This window comes from Pogoniulus pusillus, chromosome 9 (genome assembly GCF_015220805.1).
Source record: "Pogoniulus pusillus isolate bPogPus1 chromosome 9, bPogPus1.pri, whole genome shotgun sequence".
Classification (NCBI taxonomy): Eukaryota; Metazoa; Chordata; class Aves; order Piciformes; family Lybiidae; genus Pogoniulus; species Pogoniulus pusillus.
The window spans coordinates 8,497,427-8,518,456 of NC_087272.1; the positions used below are offsets into that span (position 1 = coordinate 8,497,427).

Below are 21,030 nucleotides of genomic sequence, written 5' to 3' on the forward strand. Positions count from 1 at the left end.
AGTAACTTTTCTTAGGACTCAGCTTTCACATCTTAGTTCATGATGCATCCCAGGGTCAAAAAACGTAATTGTGCTGAGAAACTGAGGATGGAGGCATAGGCTTTTGTGCTAGTATTTGCAAGAAAAAAACAAGGGAGATGAAAACATGAACGTAGATGGTGATCATATATTGCTTTTTACATGAAACTCAGCTAAAACCACACCCAAGTAATGTAACATTAAGCTATGTGCAACAGTGCTGCCAAAAGCCCTGTAAGGAAGCAGGCAGTACTAAGCACTTGGTTCTACAGTACAGATGTCTGCTGCAGACTGCAGGTTCTCATCTGCAACTTGCACTATAAAACTAAAACCCAATTCAGTGAGAGATCCTTGGAGATCTTAAAATATTTAAATAGTTAGCAAATTTGCATAAGCTGCTCCTCCAGGCTGCCTCTAATAGCTTCTAAAACAAGAATCAAGTGCTGCAATGCTTAACACATACTGAAGCTTTCTGTAATTGGCTCAAGTTTCCATGGGGTTTAACCATTTGATTAAATCTTATTAACCTAGAAAGTAGCACATAAGTTTCAAGCTGCACCTAGCCTGAAATTCTTAAATACTGTAGGAGAAAGTTCTAGTTATGAACTGGTATTTTCTTTTGTTAGATAGGCCTTTCTAACAAAACATTTAGAGTAGCAATATTTTAAGGTGAAGTAACAATCTTGTACTGTCTCTAGAATGCCTATAAGATAGTGGTGTTGAGGATTCCTTCTCTCTGGTGAAAATCAGTGCTTAAAAACTCAGGAAGATTTGACTTGTTTTCAATGAAAATGTTTTAATTCTGAAGGACTTGGGGTTTAGCAAATATTATAAGAAGTTTTTCTGTGGCTGTTTGCTGTGGGCTAAGCCTTAACTTGAAAGATGCAAACCAGGCAGAAAAGGTTGGACTTCTTCCTAGAAGAAGTTTGTGACTTTGGGAATTCAAATGGTATTGGCTGAATGCTACAGGCAGTCTTAGTGCAAAAATAAGATGCTGTATTAGACTATATTTAGTGCATAGTCTTTTTCAAATGATTCTGTATTGGTTTGTCTAGGCCTTCCTCTGGATGACTGTTTTTGTCCTTCAGCTCCTGTTACTGTTCTTAGTTCTAGTAAACAACAATGGGCACAAAAAAAGTACATCTGTTCTATACAGTGCCTAAGGTTTTTTTAGAGTCTCTGTATAGGTTTCTTTAGCAGAAATGTTCTTCTTTCAAGCCATGCCAATATAATACCAGTTTAAGCTTGTATCTGCCCTCTGCATAATAAGGTTAGCATTTATGAAACTGCCAAGAATTTCCTGTGTGTCAGTTGAGACTAATTTTCACAGAGTAACTTTGCTGAAATGTGAGGTTGACTTTGGGCCCCTTTTTTCCTTTCTAATTAGAAGTGGTCAGTGACTAGTGTGAAGTAAAGGCCCCCTCATGCCTGTGTCTCTGTGGTACATGCACTGGATGCAGTACACAGAGGCTTCTTTGGGAAAGTAAATTAGGGTATCTTTACATGCTAGGCTATGAGCTTGTCCTTTTTAGCTCCTGTCAGACTGAGGGCACAGTTCCAAATGCAGCAATGGCTAAAAAATGTAGTGACGATCACTCACAAACCAGAAAACTGAAAGTGGCTGCCAAGGGGCATCACTGTAAAACCAGTCATTGGAGTGCTCTGCTCTGATACAACCCAGTATATAACCTGCTGTTACTTCAAGCATGTGGGTTGCATTTAAAATGAGTGGGTTTGTTTGTTTCTAAAACTATTGCTGGTGTTAGAGGTGGCAGGAGTGCTGAGGAGATAAACAGGAAATTTATCCCTCTGCTTCCTTTTACTTCTGCCAGTGAAGTGTTTGTATCTGCATTTCACATAATATTGCTGAGCTCCAGCCCTCTTACATTTTGAGTAACTTTGTTGCTTCTGTAAAAACTGGTTTTGCATTCCAATTTTTTCATAATTGATTGCCACACAGAATGACAGTTGAGGTTTAACTTAGGCTGCTTTTGGTTCCAGGCTTTCATCTGCCTCTTTTAACTGCCTTTTCTAAGTGTCTCAATAGAGAAGAGTAGGATTTATGTTTGAGAAGGCTCCAAAATTTAACACTGAAGCCAAAAGGTCTCATCAAATACATCTTTGCATAATTTGAAATTTGAAATTATTTTCAAGGACAAAATGTTACATTCTGGGGCTTATTATCTCAGGAGGCATTTCTCAGTCTTTAAATATTTAATTCATTTGTGCTGTTTTTCCTGGTTGAGGAGAGCATGTATGAGATGTGAACAAGATAAATTCTAGCAGTTTTGTGGGGTCAGGGTCACAGTATCATAAGGTCACACCAAGGAATCTTAAAGTGAAAGAGGAAATAATGGTTTTGGTGGCTCTGGTCCTCGTGCCTTCCCTGTGTCTTGAAGAAAAACTCCAAAGACTTCAGTAAAACCAGTGCAGGATGTCACTTTTAACTGCAATGTGGCTTCATCCTCATCAGTTGACAGCCTTTCTTGTGGGATTTCTGACTTGGTTGAATCTGTAGCTCTACAATAATTGGAGCTAAATGTCCAACCTGGAGAAAAGTAGGCCGAAAAAGCTGTTGGCTGCTGAGGAACCCTAGGTGGTAGTAGGGGAATGCTGTAATGCTTGCACAATAAGGATCTAATATATGCCCTCTTTCGTAGGCCTAGGGTCCAGTTCCACTGCAGAATAATACTGCAGTAATGAATGATGGCACTTGGAGACTTCCTGTGCTATAGGTTCTATATGTTTGCAAACCGAGCCTCACTTGTACATAAACTCCTCAGAACCAGCAAGAGTTGGGTTTTATGCTGCAAAGCTTTCAGGATGATGCTCTTCAGCACATCAGCTGTTTTGTTGAAGCAGATGATGGCTGAGTGATGTGGTCTGCTGCATGCCCTGAGACAGAGTTGTCATTGGTGAGACACTGCAATCTGTTCACTATGTGGAAAAAAACCAACCAAAATCCTGTATATTGCACTAGCTGTATTTTTAAGAAAGCAATAATGTGAGCATCTTGTAGCTTTTTTATCTCCAGAGGTGCTATCATAATTACTTGCACTGATGACCATGAATTTGGTTTAAGAAAAAGAATTTGAGGTGGTTTACTCAGCATAAGTTGAAACTTTTTATGGTTGGCTTGTGTGCTACGAAGTGCAGTACTTTGGGTTATTTGCAGGTCCCCACACACCTTTGAAAATCAAACCCCTGTGTCCATTTATGGTGCTAATGATTTCTTTAAAACTATTAAGATGGTTATTTTCTTCTTGCCCATGAACATTAAGGAAAGCTGTTGTGACACCTTTTCAAGAAAGCAAAATTTCTTTACAGTTTAAGCCTCTTCCAGGTGACTTTTACATACATGAAACAGAAAAGGGACACAATTAAACCAGTAAAAATATCACAGTAAGTATTTTTAATGCAGAAAAATGTTAGGAACATGTATGGCCTCGCCTACATATCCAACATTTAAGTTTTCATACATGCCTAGGATATTTAATCTTCTGAAACTCGATCTAAAATTGTCCTGGGTAGAATTTAAGGCATGATCTAAGCTTTTTTTTTTTTTTTAATTACCATTGTTAAAGCTTTGGAGGCAAAGGGAGAATGTGAAGTGCATTAAGACCACATTGGCTATGCAGTGGAGCTCCACCTTTTGCTGAAACCTCTGAAGCTGGTGACCATGTGCCCATAACTAAAGAACAGAAGTGAAACTTGACAGACTTCTCAAGGCAGTTCAAAGTAGAGCAAGTGTAAAACAAAATGTCTAAATGAAAATGCAGGAAAGAGCCTTAAACTAGAATTGTTTTGATTGTGAAACAGCAAAGTAATTTTCTAACATTGTTTTAAAGCTTCACAAGAAAGCTCCTTTTGAGACAGAAAAAACTTCTTGCCCCTCCTGTTGCTTTGCACTTTAGTTTTGATTTTTGTATAGCATACAATGAAGGACAGTACAATTCCACATCTTTTTAAGAAGCATCTTTGGGCAGCATCTTTAGTTCTTGTTAAAGGCCCCAGTTGTAAAATCATCTGCCTACAAATCCTGCTCTAGTCAACTTCACAATAAATATGATGCTTTCAATTGATGTGGACAAGTGAATGTGCAGAGCAGGTGCTGTATCGAGGTGCACAGGTGAGTGAGCAGAGGGCATGTACAAGGGTATGGTCTGGAAACCATTTGGCACACTTACCCTCCTCTAAAGTAGTTGCACCCAGAGGTTTTGGCCAAAAAGCTGCTATCTTTCATATTCTGGGATAAGTTGCCATCTATCACTTGTTCCTAGTACTTAATAAATGGCTCCTCTAAGATCTACTTTACTTCCATGTCTGTGCAAAGAGTATTCTAGGTCTAGCATAAACCCATCATCTAGAACTAAAAGCAGGGCTGGCTGGGTTTTGGTTGAGTGAAGATGAGTAGTCTAGTAACAACAGTCTGTCTTGCTGCTGGTTTCAGCACTGACTTTAATAGGAGAACACTTGGAAAAGCCAAAAATAGAACAGCCATACTTAAGAATTCTAAGCCACATTGAAATATGACTTTCCTGTTTTCTAATTCCTAGATGCTTCAGAGAAAACAGGTTGTCTTTTAATTGGCTAAACCCAAGTGTAGTATTTACAGAAGTAGAAACAGAGATAAATGGCTACATGTGTAAGTGCCCTGCAAAAAACCAAAACCCTTGCAAGCATGCGACATGCACTTGACTGAGAGCAAGTTGTTAGCATTATCATGTGCTGCAAGCTACAGAAGCATGATTGATTGTCACTGCACTAACCCAACTCAGAACATCCAAATAGTTTTAATATTCTTTTGATAATGTAAATGTTTTCAGGTAAAAAAACAAGTGCCTGTGGAAATAAAACCCAGGGAGGTTGCCTGCAGGCTTAAATGCACCATGTAAAACCAGAGCCCATACTTGAAGGGAATGGGTGCTAGCTTAACTGCTGGCCAGTTATTTTATATCATTGTGTTTCTGGGATTCAAAGGCTGGGATAAAGTTGGAGACAGGAATATAGCATTGCTTCTGAGAGTTCACTATTAATTAAACCTCTTAATGTTTCTGCTTGGGCCTTAATTCTGTAACTTAGCTATCTTTAAAGCAAAAATGAGTTAATTTGACCTAGTCGTTTTGTTGTTTCTTTTTTTTTTTTTTAAGAGACTTGTTTTAATGACATCTTCACTCTGGGAGGGTTTGTGTTTGTTTGTAACATGGAGATTTCTCTAGCTGTCACCAAATGCTTTACTTAGTTTTGAGCAAAAGAGATAGAGGAATGGATTTTCCTTATGTGCAGAATTAAATAGGGGTTTGGTCAGGCCACACCTTGAGTCCTGTGTTCAGTTCTGGGCCACTCAATTCAAGAGAGATGTTGAGGTGCTGGAATGTGTCTAGAGAAGGGCAACAAGGCTGGTGAAAGGCCCGGAACACAAACCCTATGAGGAGAGGCTGAGGGTGTTTAACCTGGAGGAGGCTCAGGGGGTACCTCATTGGTGTCTACAACTACCTGAAGGGAGGATGTAGCCAGGTGGGGGTTGGTCTCTTCTCCCAGACAACCAGCAACGAGGTGGTGGAGCTGCTATTCCTGGAGGTGTCCAAGAAAAGCCTGGATGAGGCACTTGGTGCCATGGTCTAGGTGACTGGATAGGGCTGGGTGCTAGGTTGGACTGGATGATCTTGGAGGTCTCTTCTAACCTGGCTGATTCTATGATTTCCAAGGAAAGCACTGTGGTATCAAATCTGTATAATGTAGTTATTTTGGATATCCAGAATATTAGTGAAGTACATGGTTATGTTTTGCTCGTAGCTTATTTTTATAGCATAAAATTATTTGATTCTAAGTTTAACTGGAAAACCTAACTGTATTTTCAAGCAGAAGTATCCATTTAATGTCAGAGTAAAGTTTACTTTTGATCAGTACATTAAAGCTATAAAAGTAGTTTCATTTTGCATGAAATTGGTGTGAAATTTAATCCCTTAGCAACCTGGACTTGGCTGTGTGCTCCTGAAGTCAATCTTTCAACTACATAAGGATGCAGTAAAAGAATGTCTTTATCTAGTGCTACTTCTCAAGTAGACTGAGAAGCAAGTGAGGCTAGATTACTGGGCTTGTTTATCTTCTTTGTGGAACAGTAATGTTTCAGCTGTGCTGAACAGCTTAGCTTTTTCTTTTGAGAATGCAGAACTTAAACTTTCTTGGAGACTCAGATTTGAAACCTCTTTGGTTCAAATAAAACCTTTTTAGATTTTTTTTTCTGTGGTGTTTTTTTTTTTTTCTAATGTTGGTGTACATTGTGTTTTACCACCAGGTTTCTGCCAAGTGCAAGCAAAACAAAAGCTGCATTGTGTTCTACCCATTTAAATCTGTGATCTTGGGTTTTTCTACTTCAGTATTTTTCTAGCCATGGATTTAACAGATTGCTATTTATATTAGAGAGCTATTGCATCCAGTTGCCTTAACTGAGTGGAAGAAAACTGATCTTGATCATTTGAAGCTTTATGTAGCTCTAAAATGTCTGTAACTTCTGTACAATTGCAATAAAACCTTTTTAATATATCCCAGGCACTTTCTTAAGAGGCATTTGTCACTACCTTTACAGAATATTGGTTTTAATAAATAGTTGGAGCAAACCCACACAAACATCTCTTTTTCAAAGGGCAAGCGCCACTTGTTCTTTGCCTGCCTAATTTTTGGGGCGTACTTGGAGGTTCTGTAGTTTGTGCTAACGTGGACAGTGCTTCTCTTTCTTTGTAAAGGAGTGCCAAGAGTGAGTACTCAGTCACTCTGCTGCAGCAAGTGGTTTGGAAGACTGTGGAGTAGCATTTTTCACCAGTGGATTCGATGCATTTCTAGGTTATTGAATGTGAGATGGTTGAGCAGCTGGAGACGGTGCATTAAGATGCATTTCAGAGGGAGGAGGAATTCACTCTGAACACTAGTCACTGATTTTTTCCAGCTGGGAAGAAGGGAAACTGAAGCCTCTGTGCTATCCTGCATGTACCACGCAGTTCCCTTACCTAGCGCGGGGCTGCTCTTCCAGGTTACTAATCGAAGACAAAGTTCTGGTACCTTAGCTAGGAGTACCAAGTTTTGTGTTTGGGAAAGGGCAGAAGGATCATCTCTTTCCTTCTTACCCCCCCTCCCAAACCTATACATTTCACTAAGGGACCTTAGAGGGGAAGTAATGAGTTTCCCCTCTCTATAGCCTTTTCGAACCCCCCTCCCTTTAACACTCCACCTGCCCCTGAACAGCATTGCACAACGGCAAATAAAAACTCCTCACGCAACCCAAGCAAGCAAACCCACCCCAGCACCCCCATCAGCTAAAAACCAACACAACAGAAAAAACCACCCCCCAGCAACAAAACCACCCCCCGCCCCCTGCACAACACCAGCCCCGGCGCAGCAGAGACACCTCCTGCCTGCCCTTGCCTTTGACCAGCTTCCCCCCGCCTCCCCTCTCGCACTCTGCTCCCAAACGGGGCCAGGTGGGTGCTGTGCCCCCGGCCCTGCCGCGGCCCTAGCGGCAGCGGGTGGGAATTCCGCCGAGCCCCGTCCTGCCTTGCTTGCCCGCTACCTCCCGCCTGCCCCGGAGCCCGGCCTCGGGGCGGACCGCTACCCGTCCACGCCGCGGCGGGGCCGCCGGGCAGGCCTCACCTCCGCCCGCCCCCGCCATTTTAAACCGCTGCGCGCTGGGCGGGGGGCGAGCCCGGGGCGTGGAGAGGAGGAGAGCGGCGGCGTGACGGCGGGCTGCCCGGGAGGGGGCGGCGGAGATGGCTGCATGGGCCTGGCTGCTCAGGGCCCCCACGGCCACCGAGCTGCTGCTACTGGCCTTGTGCTGGCTGGGCTGCTACTGGCTGCTGCGGCGGCCGCGGGCGCTGCCGGGGCTGCCGCCGGGCCCGGCGCCCTGGCCGCTGTTGGGTAACTTCGCCTTCGCCCTGCTGCCGCCGCCGCTGCTAAGGAGGTGGGCGGTGGAGGTACAGGATGGCGCCCGGGGCTCCCCCGCCTTCTCCCCGCACGTCTTCCTCACTGGCCTCACCAAGATGTACGGCAGCGTCTTCCGGCTCTTCGTGGGCAGCCGGCCCGTCATCATCCTCAACACCTTCGGGGCGGTGCGGGAGGCGCTGGTGCAGAAGGCAGAGGTGTTCAGCGACCGGCCCTCTGTCCCCATGGTCGTCATGATCACGCACAAAAAGGGTAAGGGTCCCCGGGGGCGGCTGCCGGGCGGATGGGAACCGCCTTCCCGGTGGGTCCCGCTTGGCTTCATGAGCCGCCGGGGCGAGCAAAAGCATCCAGCATGAGCTGTTCGGGTTTGCGGCTGCTGTGCTGAGTTGTATCAATAACTGTGGCGAACTGCAGGCTTAAACCGTCTGCTTGCTTTTTGCTCATCGTGCTCCTCCTTTGAGCTGCTGATAACAGAACGCATACAGGCAGGTACTCGTCCTACCCTTAGGGGCACATGTAGCATCCCTATGATGCACATGACAGATGACCTCATGATCACCGAAATGCCAGATCCCCCTTCCCTCCCCTTTCTTTTTAACAGGAAAAGGAATGGAGTTTGTGCAGGGACTTAAGAAACCGAGGGGCTTTCTAGTTACAGTTATACTAGGACAAGAGATGTGGAATGCTCTGTCAGCCCGCATGGTATAATCGTGTACTGCCGCCGGCTCTTCTCAAGGTACCGATGGCTGTGAGCAGTCTTCTGTGATGGCCCATAGCTGGCCAGCCTCTGCTGCCTGCAGGACAGTTACTGTGGCTGAGATGTTTGCAGGTGTGTTAGCTTGCCAAAATTGTAGTTACAGAGCTCCAACCGTTATCTAACTGCCACGTCTGGTGCTAAACCAAAACATTCCACCCTGCTTCAAACTAGCACAGCATGTTTTCACTCTCCTTTTAGTAGGGCAAAGCAGAGTTCGGTAGCTTCCACCGAAAAAGGTCACGGGGAGGTTAAACACATGATGGCAGCATGTCAGTCAGAACTTCTTCCTGTTTAGCTTTTAGGTCCATTGCAAGTTTCTGTGTGGATATCTCTGCTTTTTTCAGTTTAGGAGCAGTAGCCCAGGAGGCTTGCAATGTGCCGACTCTACTGTGAAACTTGTTTATCTCTTTTTATTTTCTTGAGACCAGAGAAATCTATTGGTTAAGTGCCTGAAACTTTTTATCTTCATTTATTTACTGTACCAGAATTACTCCAGTAAACATAGGAAGAAAGTAAGGGACCCAGACTGTGTGTGTTAAAAAGCAGTCAGGTACCATTGCTGTAATTGGTTTGGGGGATTAAAACAATAGAAGATATTATCGATGCTGATTTAATGGTACTGGTCTGAGACAGATCTGACTGGCACATGTTCCTTGTTACAGCACATAAATACTTTTTACATTTAGCAAGGACTGGAGGAGAAAGGGGAAAGAGTAATTGAACTCGATCAGTATTAGTGGTGCTGTAAAACGTGTTCAGGCTTGTAGTGAATTTCTTTTTCCTTGAGTGCAGTGAATTTTGTGTTTCTTTGCAACACGGACATGACATTGCTTCTCATTAAGGGTTTTTGTCTGGAAGATGACCGTAGCTGCCTTCAGGCACCAGGACTATTACATGAGGGCTGCCTAGTTGTCCATAAAGCTTACCAAACTGCTGTGTTGCTTACGTTAGCTTGGCCAAAGTCAGCTCTAAACAAGTCTGTTCTTTCACCTGCCCTGTTGAGGACACCAGTGCTTCCAGAGAACATTACTTGAGAAAGGGAATCTGAGTAAGTTCTGCTTTTAAAGTGTCGGGAAGCAGACATTTGAATGGATTTGCTAAGGAATGTCTTCATGCAGAGAAAATAAAGTTCAGCTGATTCTCAAGTTGTTCTGACTCATTATAATGTTTTGCTTATTTTGTTCAGGGCTTCTGGAACTAGGTCATGTGGTTGTATTCTTTGGCTTGTTACTGCCATGAGTAAATAATGTGATCAGAAAACCTGCCTAGAAAGATTCCCAGCCTTGTTACACTTGGGATTGCAGACCCTTCTGAGTACAGTTAGCTCATTTTCACATCTAGAGATTCCTGTTTCTAGCTACAGACTTATTATTTGTTTATTTTTCTTTTTGCATTAGGAGCTATGAACAGTAAATTGTAATGTAAATGCAGATAAACATGGTCTATCTTTCTATTGCTAATTTCTTGTGGCCATTTCTCTTCCTGTTAAATTTAATGCTAAACTTTGCATTTGGAAGAAGAATTGCTGTTACTTTTATGAAATATCTTTTTATTTCCAGGAAAAAAAAAAAAAACAACAACATGCAGTGTCATTTTACTAGAAATAAAAGCAGAACTGGCCTGTGTTTCAATGACTATAAACTTGCTCAGGTTAACTGTGAAAGCATTAGACCTTAGAAATAGCAGGCTGTGTATTTTGTTGTGCTGTGGTATCTTTGGTGTGTGATCTGTTAATTCAAATACAAAGATGTTTCTGTTTGTAAGCAAGCAGTCTTTAGAGTTGAAGCAAAAGGATTTAATTTCAGTGCTGTTTCACTGTGACACTGTCGTGCAGAACACGTGCCTGGAGGCATCAAAACTGTTGAGATGCAAATCAGGTAGGTTTTTGCCAAGTGGCTCTGAATCAGTCTTCACAGTACCAGTTTGTTTGCAGCAGGTATATCTTGTATTTTGAGTGTAAGCTAAAGAAAAACCTTGCTTGTAGCAGAAATAGGTACATGCACAAGCAGTATTGAAAAGCTTGTGCAAACTTGTGTTTGTGTTCTAATATACTCTGTTCTGTCTTGGTGAAGGAATTTGTGTCACTGGACTTTGAGGAGAAAAGGCTGTAGCTAATGTGTCCCAGAATAAGAGTTCCTACAGAACTGTTACTATAGTGCATCTGCATTATGCTTTCTGCATCTGTTACTGTATTGCAAAGACTTAGAGAACTATGACTATGTATCTGTTAGAATCATTTCACTGATAGGGAATAGAAAGGACAGGACTTCCCAAAGATCATAGGATCATAGAATCAACCAGGTTGGAAGAGACCTCCAAGATCAGCCAGTCCAACCTAGCACCCAGCCCTAGCCAGTCAACTAGACCATGGCACTAAGTGCCTCATCCAGGCTTTTCTTGAACACCTCCAGGGATGGTGACTCCACCACCTCCCTGGGCAGCCCATTTCAATGCCAGTCACTCTCTCTGCCAACAACTTCCTCCTAACATCCAGCCTAGACTTCCCCTGGCACAACTTGAGACTGTGTCCCCTTGTTCTGTTGCTGGTTGTCTGGGAGAAGAGGCCAACCCCCACCTGGCTACAGCCTCCCTTCAGGTAGTTGTAGACAGCAATGAGGTCCCCCCGAGCCTCCTCTTCTCCAGGCTAAATGACCCCAGCTCCCTCAGCTTCTCCTCAGAGGGTTTGTGTTCCAGGCCCCTCACCAGCCTTGTTGCCCTTCTCTGGACACATTCCAGCACCTCAACATCTCTCCTGAATTGAGGGGCCCAGAACTGGACACAGCACTCAAGGTGTGGCCTGACCAGTGCTGAGTACAGGGGAAGAATAACCTCCCTCATCCTACTGGCCACACTCTTACTGAACTTCATTCTTCATGTGGCTCTTAGCTCAGTGCTTGGAATAGATTTGCCATGTATTGTTTCCTTCTCTTCTGGCTCTTGAGTTGTAGGCCCATCTAACTGTTTCTTCTTGAAAACACAGCATTTTGATTTCAGACTCGCCTTCTCTTCCAGGTGTTATTTTTGCACCTTATGGCCCTATCTGGAAGCAACAGAGGAAATTCTCTCTTTCAACACTGCGTCATTTTGGAGTAGGAAGACACAGCTTAGAGCCTAAAATCATTGAGGAGCTCAAGTTTATAAAGGAGGAAATGCTGAAGCATGGAAAGGATTCATTTAATCCCTTTCCAATCATTCGCAACGCAGTGTCCAATGTCATCTGCTCCATGGCCTTCGGCAAGCGGTTTAACTATGAAGATGATGAGTTCAAGACATTGCTGAAGAACATGGCCCGTGCACTGGAGCTGAGCGTGAACAGCTACATGATCCTGGTTAATATCTGCCCCTGGCTGTACTACCTTCCCTTTGGACCTTTCTGGGAGCTTAGGAAAACAGAATTAGAAATTACAGCTTTCCTAAAGAAAATTATTGCGCAGCACAGGGATACACTGGATGCAGCACATCCCAGGGACTTCATTGATATGTACTTCATCCATGCAGAAGAAGAAAAGAACAACAAGGAGAGCAGCTTTAATGAAGACTACCTGTTTTTTATCATTGGTGACCTCTTCATCGCAGGCACAGACACTACTTCCAACACATTACTGTGGTGTCTGCTCTACATGTCTCTCTACCCAGAAGTACAAGGTAATACTGTTTTTATTGCAGGTGTTTTATTCCAGACTTAGAATCCTAGACTCGTAGAATCAACCAGGTTGGAAGAGACCTCCAAGATCAGCCAGTCCATCCTAGCACCCAGCCCTAGCCAGTCAACTAGACCATGGCACTAAGTGCCTCATCCAGGCTTTTCTTGAACACCTCCAGGGATGGTGACTCCACCACCTCCCTGCGCAGCCCATTCCAATGCCAATCACTCTCTCTGGCAAGAACTTCCTCCTAACATCCAGCCTATACCTCCCCCAGCACAACTTGAGGCTATGTCCCCTTGTTCTGTTGCTGGTTGCCTGGGAGAAGAGCCCAAGCCCCACCTAGTGACATTAAAGGGGCAAACAAATATTTTGATGCTTTGTGCCTCACATGAATGTAAGGGGAGATAAGCTCCTTAGTTTCTGGTTTTCCTCTGCAGAAGTTCTGTGTTGAGGAAGCAACATCTGCTGCTGCCTTTTGGGGAAACTGGGCAATAGCTGAGTTTAAGCTTCTGTGAATAGAAAGTAGGAAGCAGCAAATTAAACAGCTTCAGCATTTGAGATAACATTTGTGCTAGTTTGAAGCTAGCTAGAATGTTTTGGTGAGAAGGACTAGATTATAGGCTGTGCAATCAAAACAGTGGTGATGTCTACTTCACTCATAGGCTTGCTGAGAAGTATGGGAACAAGAAACAAAAACATTTGATAACACACACTTGACACCATTTTTCTCTCTCGCATCTCTAACCTCACCCTCCATTTTGGGCTAACCCACTTTGCCTCTTAACCTCTTGGCCGAACCTCTGTTCTTCCTTAGGACTGGGGTAAGGTTGAGAGGGGCAGGGGGAAGGTGAAGGGCTGGTAGAGAGCTCCTCCTGGGGACTCAGGTTTCTGGGAGGGGAGTTGTGTTTCTGTATTACCTTTTACCTTGTATATTTCTGTCTATAACTGTATATACTGTAAATATCTGCTTGTATATTGTGCCAGCTGTAAATGTAAGCTTCATTCATATTTCCAGAGCCAGCTGAGTCTAGTCTGGGTGATTTCTAAAGTGTGGGGGGCGGGGAACACCCAAACCATCACACGGCACCAGAATTCCTGCTCCAGCTTGAAGTATCTAAAGCAACTTCATGACAAGCTTTCTGAACACTTCACCGCCTTTCCCAGCTCTGAGAAATGGATCTCCCCAGGGGCAGAGGCCAGATGGGACACACAGTGCCTATAGTCTCCTTTTGTTCATTTCTTAACACATGCCAGAAGCTTGTTTTCACCATTCAAATGACTCTGTAGTTAAACCTTTACACTGAAATTATTACTACATTTGGAACTGGAACAGAACTCTTCCTGCACTTTTCCAGTACAGAAGTGCTAGCAATAGCTGTCACCTCAGTAGCTTTGTTCTTGATAGTTGTCAAGATTGCACTTGGTTGTTTTGTTCTTAACTGAGTGTGTTCCTAAGGCTTATGTTGGCGTGGTTATATGTAGTCATTTTTGACAAATCTAGGTAAACAGTGAGGCACTGGCAAATGAAAGTAAGATGATGTCTTCTCATAGGCTATGCATATTTTTCTCTCTTTCTCACTCCCTTTAAACAGAGAAGGTCCATGCAGAAATTGAAGAGGTTCTAGGACGTGACAGAGTTCCCTCTCTTGCCTACAAGGCTCAAATGCCCTTCACGGAGGCAACCATTATGGAAGTGCAAAGGATGACAGTGGTCGTTCCCCTTTCTATCCCTCGGATGGCCTCAGAAACTGCAGGTAAGCATTTGCAGAGACTTGTTAGAACATTTCATTTGGGGATGAAGATCTGATGGGATATCTAGTGAGATTTTTAAAGCCCTTATCTATTAGACACGAAACTCAAGTATGTAAACTACCATTTATAGAGTAGGTGGGCTGGAGATGCTGATGTCTGACTCTAATTTAGAGCAGTTTCTTTTCTGGGATCAGCTTATGTTGACTGATGTGCCTAGTGGTAGTCAGCAGCTAAGACTTCACCTTTGTACCTGAAATGTCAGAGTTAGTTTTGGCCCTCTGACACAGATCTGAAGATGTCAGTTTGGAGCAATTGGTTTGCTGAAGCTTAAAATGCTTATACCATTGAGATCTGCCTCTGCAGAAGATGATAATGAATATCCTTTCCCAAGTCATCTTATTTGTCTCTGTTTTCACAAGCATAGGTGAACACTGGCTAAAGTGGATAGGGAGCAGCAATACTTTGAAGTCATACTGAATTGATCTGCTTTTTAAAATGATTTGGGATTGAAAGATAGTGAAGTGCAACAAGCTGAAATGAGAATTCACTTCAAAACCCTTTTGTGATAACAGTTCAAAACTTGTCTTGCTTTCTTGCTTCCACCTTCACTTTTGTGTGGCTCTGTGACAGCCCAGGAGCAAGAGGGAACTTGGGTCACGGCACTTAGACGCAGCAAAGTTCATTTTTAACAGTTGCTGCTGCCTTTTCTCCACAGGGAGCTGTTGGTGTAACTTGGTGTCTTTCCAGCTGCAGTGGCCTGTGTAATTCTGACTTGAGCAGGCCTGCAGAGTGTGTCCAGTTCTGAGCTCTTCAATTAAAGAGAGATGTTGAGATACTAGAACTTGTCCAGAGAAGGGCGATGAAGCTGGTGAGGGGCCTGGAGCACAGCCCTATGAGGAGAGGCTGAGGGAGCTGGGAGTGTGCAGCCTGTAGGAGGCTCAAGGGTGAGCTCATTGCTGTCTACAACTACCTGAAGGGACATTGTAGCCAGGTGGGGTTAGTCTCTTCTCCCAGACAGCCAGCAACAGAATGAGGGGACACAGTCTCAAGTTGTGCTGGGGGAAGTATAGGCTGGATGTTAGGAGGAAGTTGTTGCCAGAGAGAGTGATTGGCATTGGAATGAGCTGCCCAGGGAGGTGGTGGAGTTGCTGTCCCTGGAGGTGTTCCAGAGGAGACTGGATGAGGCACTTAGTGCCATGGTCTAGTTGGTTGGCTAAGGCTGGGTGCTAGGTTGGACTGGCTGATCTTGGAGGTCTCTTCCAACCTGGTCGATTTTATGGTTCTATGATCTTCTAGTTGTCTTCTTAATAGTATGTCTCTCATGTTTACTTTTAGCAACTTCTCAGATCCTCTGTCTCTGTGCTTTTGTTTAAAGTGCTGCAGGGATATACTATTCCCAAGGGCAGTGTAATTGTGCCCAACTTGTGGTCAGTGCACAGAGATCCTAACATTTGGGAGAAACCAGATGAATTTCTGCCATCAAGATTTCTGGATGAAAATGGCCAGCTAATTAAGAAAGAGACATTCATTCCTTTTGGAATGGGTAAGTGTCATCAAGGCAAAACCTGTGAATTGATTAGTAACACAATAAAATTACAAGTTCAAATGTTAGTTGTGAAAAAACTGTGGAAAACAATTTAAACTGTTTGGAGAGACCTCCTGAAATGTGGAAATTATCACTGGAAAGAAGGAAAAATCTCCTGTGGACACCCAGCCACAGGATATGTAGTCACCAAGGGAGATTTTCCAGGCTGACAATCTGCTTGTGTGTGGAGAGGATGAGAAGCAAGCAAAACCAGCAGGCAAACAGGCAGGCCTACAAGCAAACAAGCCAGCAAGCCTCACTCTGTAGCAGAACTGCATTTATACCACTGCAAGTTTGAGCTGTGGTCAGTGTCTTAATTAAATGGAAGTGCAAGTCTCAGATAAAAGGGCACCAGAGCAAGTCTGGCTCAAGGTCTGTCAGACTCAGCCCTGGAGAGGGGTGGAGTTTGCACTTGCCACAGTAAGATACCTACATGCAGTCAGCAGGTGGGAGCTGGTAGTAGTCTGGATGTAGGGCCTTGGAGGTGTGAGATGTGGCAGTTGCACGTAGAACCAACTGCAGGATTTCTTATCATTGCAGCTGGTGGCTTGCAGAAAATGTGAGGTTCCTAAAGTCTCCAGTTGCCAGGAAGAAATGAGAAAGGATGAGTTGCCCTTTGATAATACTTTTGCAATTATTGTGAACACTATTAGTATGAAGCAGTACAGCTGAGCAAGGCTCAGACTCAAATATGGGAGACCAAAGCTTCAGAGTTGATAGCTTCACGGTAGCTGTTGAGCCTTTGTGCTAGCACAAGAACTGCATGTGTGTTAACAAAGGGGTCAGCAGTACAAACCCAGTAACGTGTCTCTTCTAACTGTTCTCTAGGTAAACGTGTGTGCATGGGAGAGCAGTTGGCAAAAATGGAGCTGTTCTTGATTTTTGTGAGTTTAATGCAAAGTTTTACCTTTTTGTACCCTGAAAATGCTGCAAAGCCATCTATGGAGGGAAGGTTTGGTCTGACTTTAGCTCCATGCCCATTCAATATAATAGCTCTGAAGAGATGATGAAAGATCCGAAAAGATAAGCAAAGATATTCTGCACTTTAAAAATGCAGCTCTCTTTCCAGCTTGTTACTTTCCAGGAAAACACCAACTGCACAGGCTTTCAAAGTCAGTGAAAGTGATCCATTTAGACTTCTTCAAAGAGAAGATCTCCTTTTTTTGTCAGCTATTGCATTCCACAAACAAACTGACACTACAGTTTCCAGTTTGCTGTTAAAACATGCTGGACTTAACTCCTTTGTCTTTAAGCTCTTACTGGCAGTTTTTCAAGTGGTAATACTGAGAGAATGGTCCAAAATATCTGTAAATGCCTTAAGAAATAGTAATTGTTATTTCAATATAAGCAGAATGCAAGCATTTGATTTAACAGACAGTGAAGGACATCATCTGATAGTAAAAGGATTAGCATTTTCTGTATGAAGAAACATAATAATTGAGCTTAAATGATGACAAATGCTTTTTTGGAAATGACTAAATGCCACTTCTTTTAACCTCAGAGGATTCTTTCTTGCAAGTGACTGATAGATGCATATTGAATCAAATCAGTCTGGATTCCTGGATCTAAATGTTCTTAACCATTGGGGCTCACTTACAAGCAAGTAATTCTGACTGTGAAAACTCCGGTTTGGAAACCAAATGAATCTTTGACTATACCATGTTCTGAACATGAAAGGAGTGTGGTAGTGTCTGCATGCAGCTGTTTTATCTCAGAATATAAATGAGAGCATATTTATGTGACAGGAAACAGAAGTCTGTTCTCTGGTGCCAAGCAGATATTCCAGACAACATCTGTGTTGCCACTTTGCATTCACTGGTTTCCCCACATCGATAGCTATAGTCTGGTTGAAACCAGACTTGGGAAATATCTGTGTGTGTAACCACAGAGTTGGGGCTTACACTCAGGTTTTTCACTGACAGTCCTTGTGGACAGCACTGCAACAACATGTCTGGCTTTGAGAAGTGGAGCTTTACCTCCAATACAGCATCAGTATGGCGTTACAGATGTATTTTACACATTTAGGTATGGAACATCAGGAATCTGACAGACTTGAGGTTTGAGGGTAAAGGCTTTCTCTTCTTTATCTTCCATATGGAGTGAAAAGATCTGTAGTTCCTACAGTATTAGTACCACAGTTTTAGCACTGTTCACCAATATCAAACCAATTGCCAAGGGAACCTACTGTTAGGTGTTTTGGAAAGGGGGCAATTGGTCTTACCTTTTAGTTGAAAGATATCTCAAACATCAGAAGCAATATTTTGGCAGGTATGTAAGAGTTAACCTTTAAATAATTGTTCTTAATCATCCTTAAATCTCTGTATACACCTTTTGATCTAGCAGAATTTCACATCACAGGAAATAAATACATATGAACTCTTGTAAGGAATTGTGGGTTTCCCCCTCATTGGAGATCTAAAGAATACTCCCAGTCCTCCTAATGTCAAGTTACCTGACTGGAATGTGAAATTGACTGTAAAGTGGAATTGGGTATTCCACTGAAGAAATTGAACCTGAATTGTAAAAGAAGAGTCAACTCTTCAGCTTCAACTTCTTATGTCACTTTTTGACTGGAAATTTTCAGAGCCAGGTAGTGCCTAGCAAAGATAGCAAGGTAGTTATTTTGGATTTAAATGAAGGTTTTCTGTTACCTGTTTGTGATAACAGTGACTTAATTTCCAAATTAGGTATTTGGTTGGTCAGTTATGTCACTGTGTGAGAAATTCTTATGTTTGCTAATGTTTGCTCTTATAGGTCAGCCCATGCTTATGGTAATCTTTTTCTCTGTATGAAAGTTTTGAAGACCCCATAGCACAATAAACAGTTGAGTTTGGTACCAATGCTAGTAAACATGCACTAAAAGCTGACAGTATTGGAGCAGTAAGCACTTCATTCTTTAACTTCGTATTTTCCAATGAGTAAACAGATTGTGTACAGTTGGGATTTTTGCCTGGAAATCCTTACCATGGAATATGCTTAATTGGAAAGCTATAATTAAATGCTGATAATATTTATCTTTGTGTTGAAATACCTTTTAAAGCACCATAATGATGTTGGTGTGCACCTGATTGTGTGTATGAAATACCTGGCCTTTTAATCAAGGAGGACACATTTGAAAAGCACTTTAGTTTGGTGTTTTACAGGTTCCAAAGAAGACACAATTAACATAATACCCTAATATGTACATAATTGTGCTAGTTTTGCCTGTTGGGTTTAGTTTAAAAATGTCACCTTTCAAAAACTGTCTTTTGAAGTTACCCTCCTACAAATAGTGCACTGGGATGCAGTTTTTGGTGATATCTACAATCAAGTGTTGCATGGCATGACAGGCTGAAGGTACTGATGTCATGGTGCAAACGTGTCAATGTCTGCCAGAATGCAAGAGGCTGTTGAAATGGCCACTACAGATCTGCCTTTCCTGCCTGCCAGATGCACTGAAATTTTCACAGGATGCCATAAAAGTAGCTAAACAATAGCATAAAAGCAATTCAATGTCTGTGGGTTTAGTGTGTCACCATCTTTGTTAAACTGTAAGTAAAATAGTAGCAGATTTGGTTTGTATCTGTAAATATATCCTTCCCCTTAAGAAGAGGAAGCATCTTAAATGCCTTATTGAAAAATGTGTGTTTGTGTAAGTGGGTGGCCAGTTCTGAATGCTGAAAGTGTTTCTATAAAGGACTTCAGAATTTGCTCCAGTGTAATTTTATTTTGAATAAAGTAATTCCCAAGTGTTTGACAACTTCAAGTAGTCATTTTAATGAGTTCCACTTGTTGGCTCAGCTTGTGGTGTTCGGTGGTTTCCATCTTACAAAGAAAGCTTTTGGGTGAGATGTTAAAAAGTATTTTGTGTGAAGAGTGAAGGGGGTGGGAGAATGAATTGAAATTAGGAAAATACAATGCCAGTCATGCTATGATCAAATGACAGAAAGAGTATGTTTTAAAAACAGTCACAAAATTAACCAAGTTGAGAAAGACTTCTAAGATCATCGAGTCCAACCTATCACCTAGTCCTTTTAATTAACTTAAACCATGGCACTAAGTGCCTCATCCACCCTGCTCTTAAACACCTCCAGGGATGGTGATTCCACCACCTCCCTGGGCAGCCTGTTCCAATGCCAGTCACTCTTTCTGTGAAGAACTGTTTCCTAATATCCAGCTTAAATCTGCCCTGGAGCAGTTTGAGACTGTCCTCTTGTTCTGTCACTGGGTGCCTGAGAGAAGAGACTAACCCCCACCTGGCTACAACCTTCTTTCAGATAGCTGTAAAGAGCAATAAGCTTTCCCCTGAGCCTCCTCTTCAGGCTGAGAATTGCTTAGAGTAAAAGAAAAGGGAATGGTAAAGATGAGGAAGATGTGAGGGAAACTGAGTTACCACCAGGGGAAGATAAACAATCTGAGGAATGAGGTGGGAAAGAAAACTGAATAGAGTCAAAGTGTACTTTTGTTGAACTCCTGCCAAGCAGGGGGTGGAGAGGGAAGGGGGTGCCTAGGGAGAGCATGGTGTGGGGAGGGTAGAGATCTGGGGTGTCTGACCCAGAGGAGTCCCAAGTAGAGGCAGGAGATCCTCGCCCACAGAAAGGGAGGACTGAGAAGGACACAACTGAAGCACTTGTGGGGCAGAAGTGAGCATGAGCGCTGGCATCTCCAGAGAGCAGGGTACGAGGGAGCAGCAGCTGTAGAGTGAATCCTGTGTCCTACACCCAGCTATCTGCTGGGCTGCAGATAGCTTGGTCTGGCACTATGTCCTTTACGGAATTTCTTTACCCGCTCAGCTCTTGTTTGTATACACAGAACAGTAATGCTGAGTGTTTGGGTGAAGCTGGTTTTGGCTGCTCCCGGCTGATCTGCTGTCAGATGGGGCAGAGTGAGGAATGGGGGAGTATTTTGCATTGCATTTTTGGTGCACATTGCAGAGATGTGAGCATACTCCTTCTCTTTCATTGGATGTAGTTAATGCTTACCCTGATGCTGACTGCAGTAGAATATGCCGTCAGTGCTGGTATCAGCCGTTGCTGACTTGAGTGCCGGTTGTTCTGGGAACAAAGGAATTAAGACGGAGAGTTACGCCTGGTCAGCCAATAGTATTTACAATAGAGGTATTTTCATTTATTTGTTTTGCTTACTGTATAGTTTGTGCCTGGAAATAAAAGCTCCGCCTAGTTCGGAGGTGCTTTTATTACGGGGCGCTTCCGAAACGGAGCAAATTGAGCGGCCAGAGCAGGAGGGGGCAGGCTTTGGAGGCAGCGCGATGACCTCCGCTGCCAAGGGCGGAACTCAGGGCAGCTTCTGCCCCAGGCCTGCCGCGGGCGCAGCGCCCGCCAAGGCCTACACGGGTA

At 43.3% G+C, this 21,030-nt stretch overlaps 1 protein-coding gene across 1 annotated transcript; it reads left to right on the forward strand.

Annotated features, from left to right (window-relative positions):
• The first annotated feature begins 7,762 nt into the window (after positions 1–7,762).
• Positions 7,763–19,433, forward strand: LOC135178024 (cytochrome P450 2U1). The gene is made up of 5 exons (XM_064148456.1): positions 7,763–8,205; positions 11,723–12,355; positions 13,950–14,111; positions 15,485–15,652; positions 16,523–19,433. The coding sequence occupies exons 1-5, from the start codon at positions 7,782–7,784 to the stop codon at positions 16,699–16,701; spliced, it is 1,566 nt and encodes a 521-aa protein (XP_064004526.1). The 5' UTR covers positions 7,763–7,781; the 3' UTR covers positions 16,702–19,433.
• The last annotated feature ends 1,597 nt before the right edge of the window (positions 19,434–21,030 follow it).

What these genes read in the sequence shown, in the direction of transcription:
- LOC135178024 (XM_064148456.1), top strand. Translation starts at nt 7,782, where the DNA reads ATGGCTGCATGGGCCTGGCTGCTCAGGGCCCCCACGGCCACCGAGCTG. An exon ending in CATGATCACGCACAAAAAGG is followed by an intron (nt 8,206 to 11,722) that starts GTAAGGGTCCCC and finishes CTTCTCTTCCAG; the next exon opens with GTGTTATTTTTGCACCTTAT. An exon ending in ATTCATTCCTTTTGGAATGG is followed by an intron (nt 15,653 to 16,522) that starts GTAAGTGTCATC and finishes ACTGTTCTCTAG; the next exon opens with GTAAACGTGTGTGCATGGGA.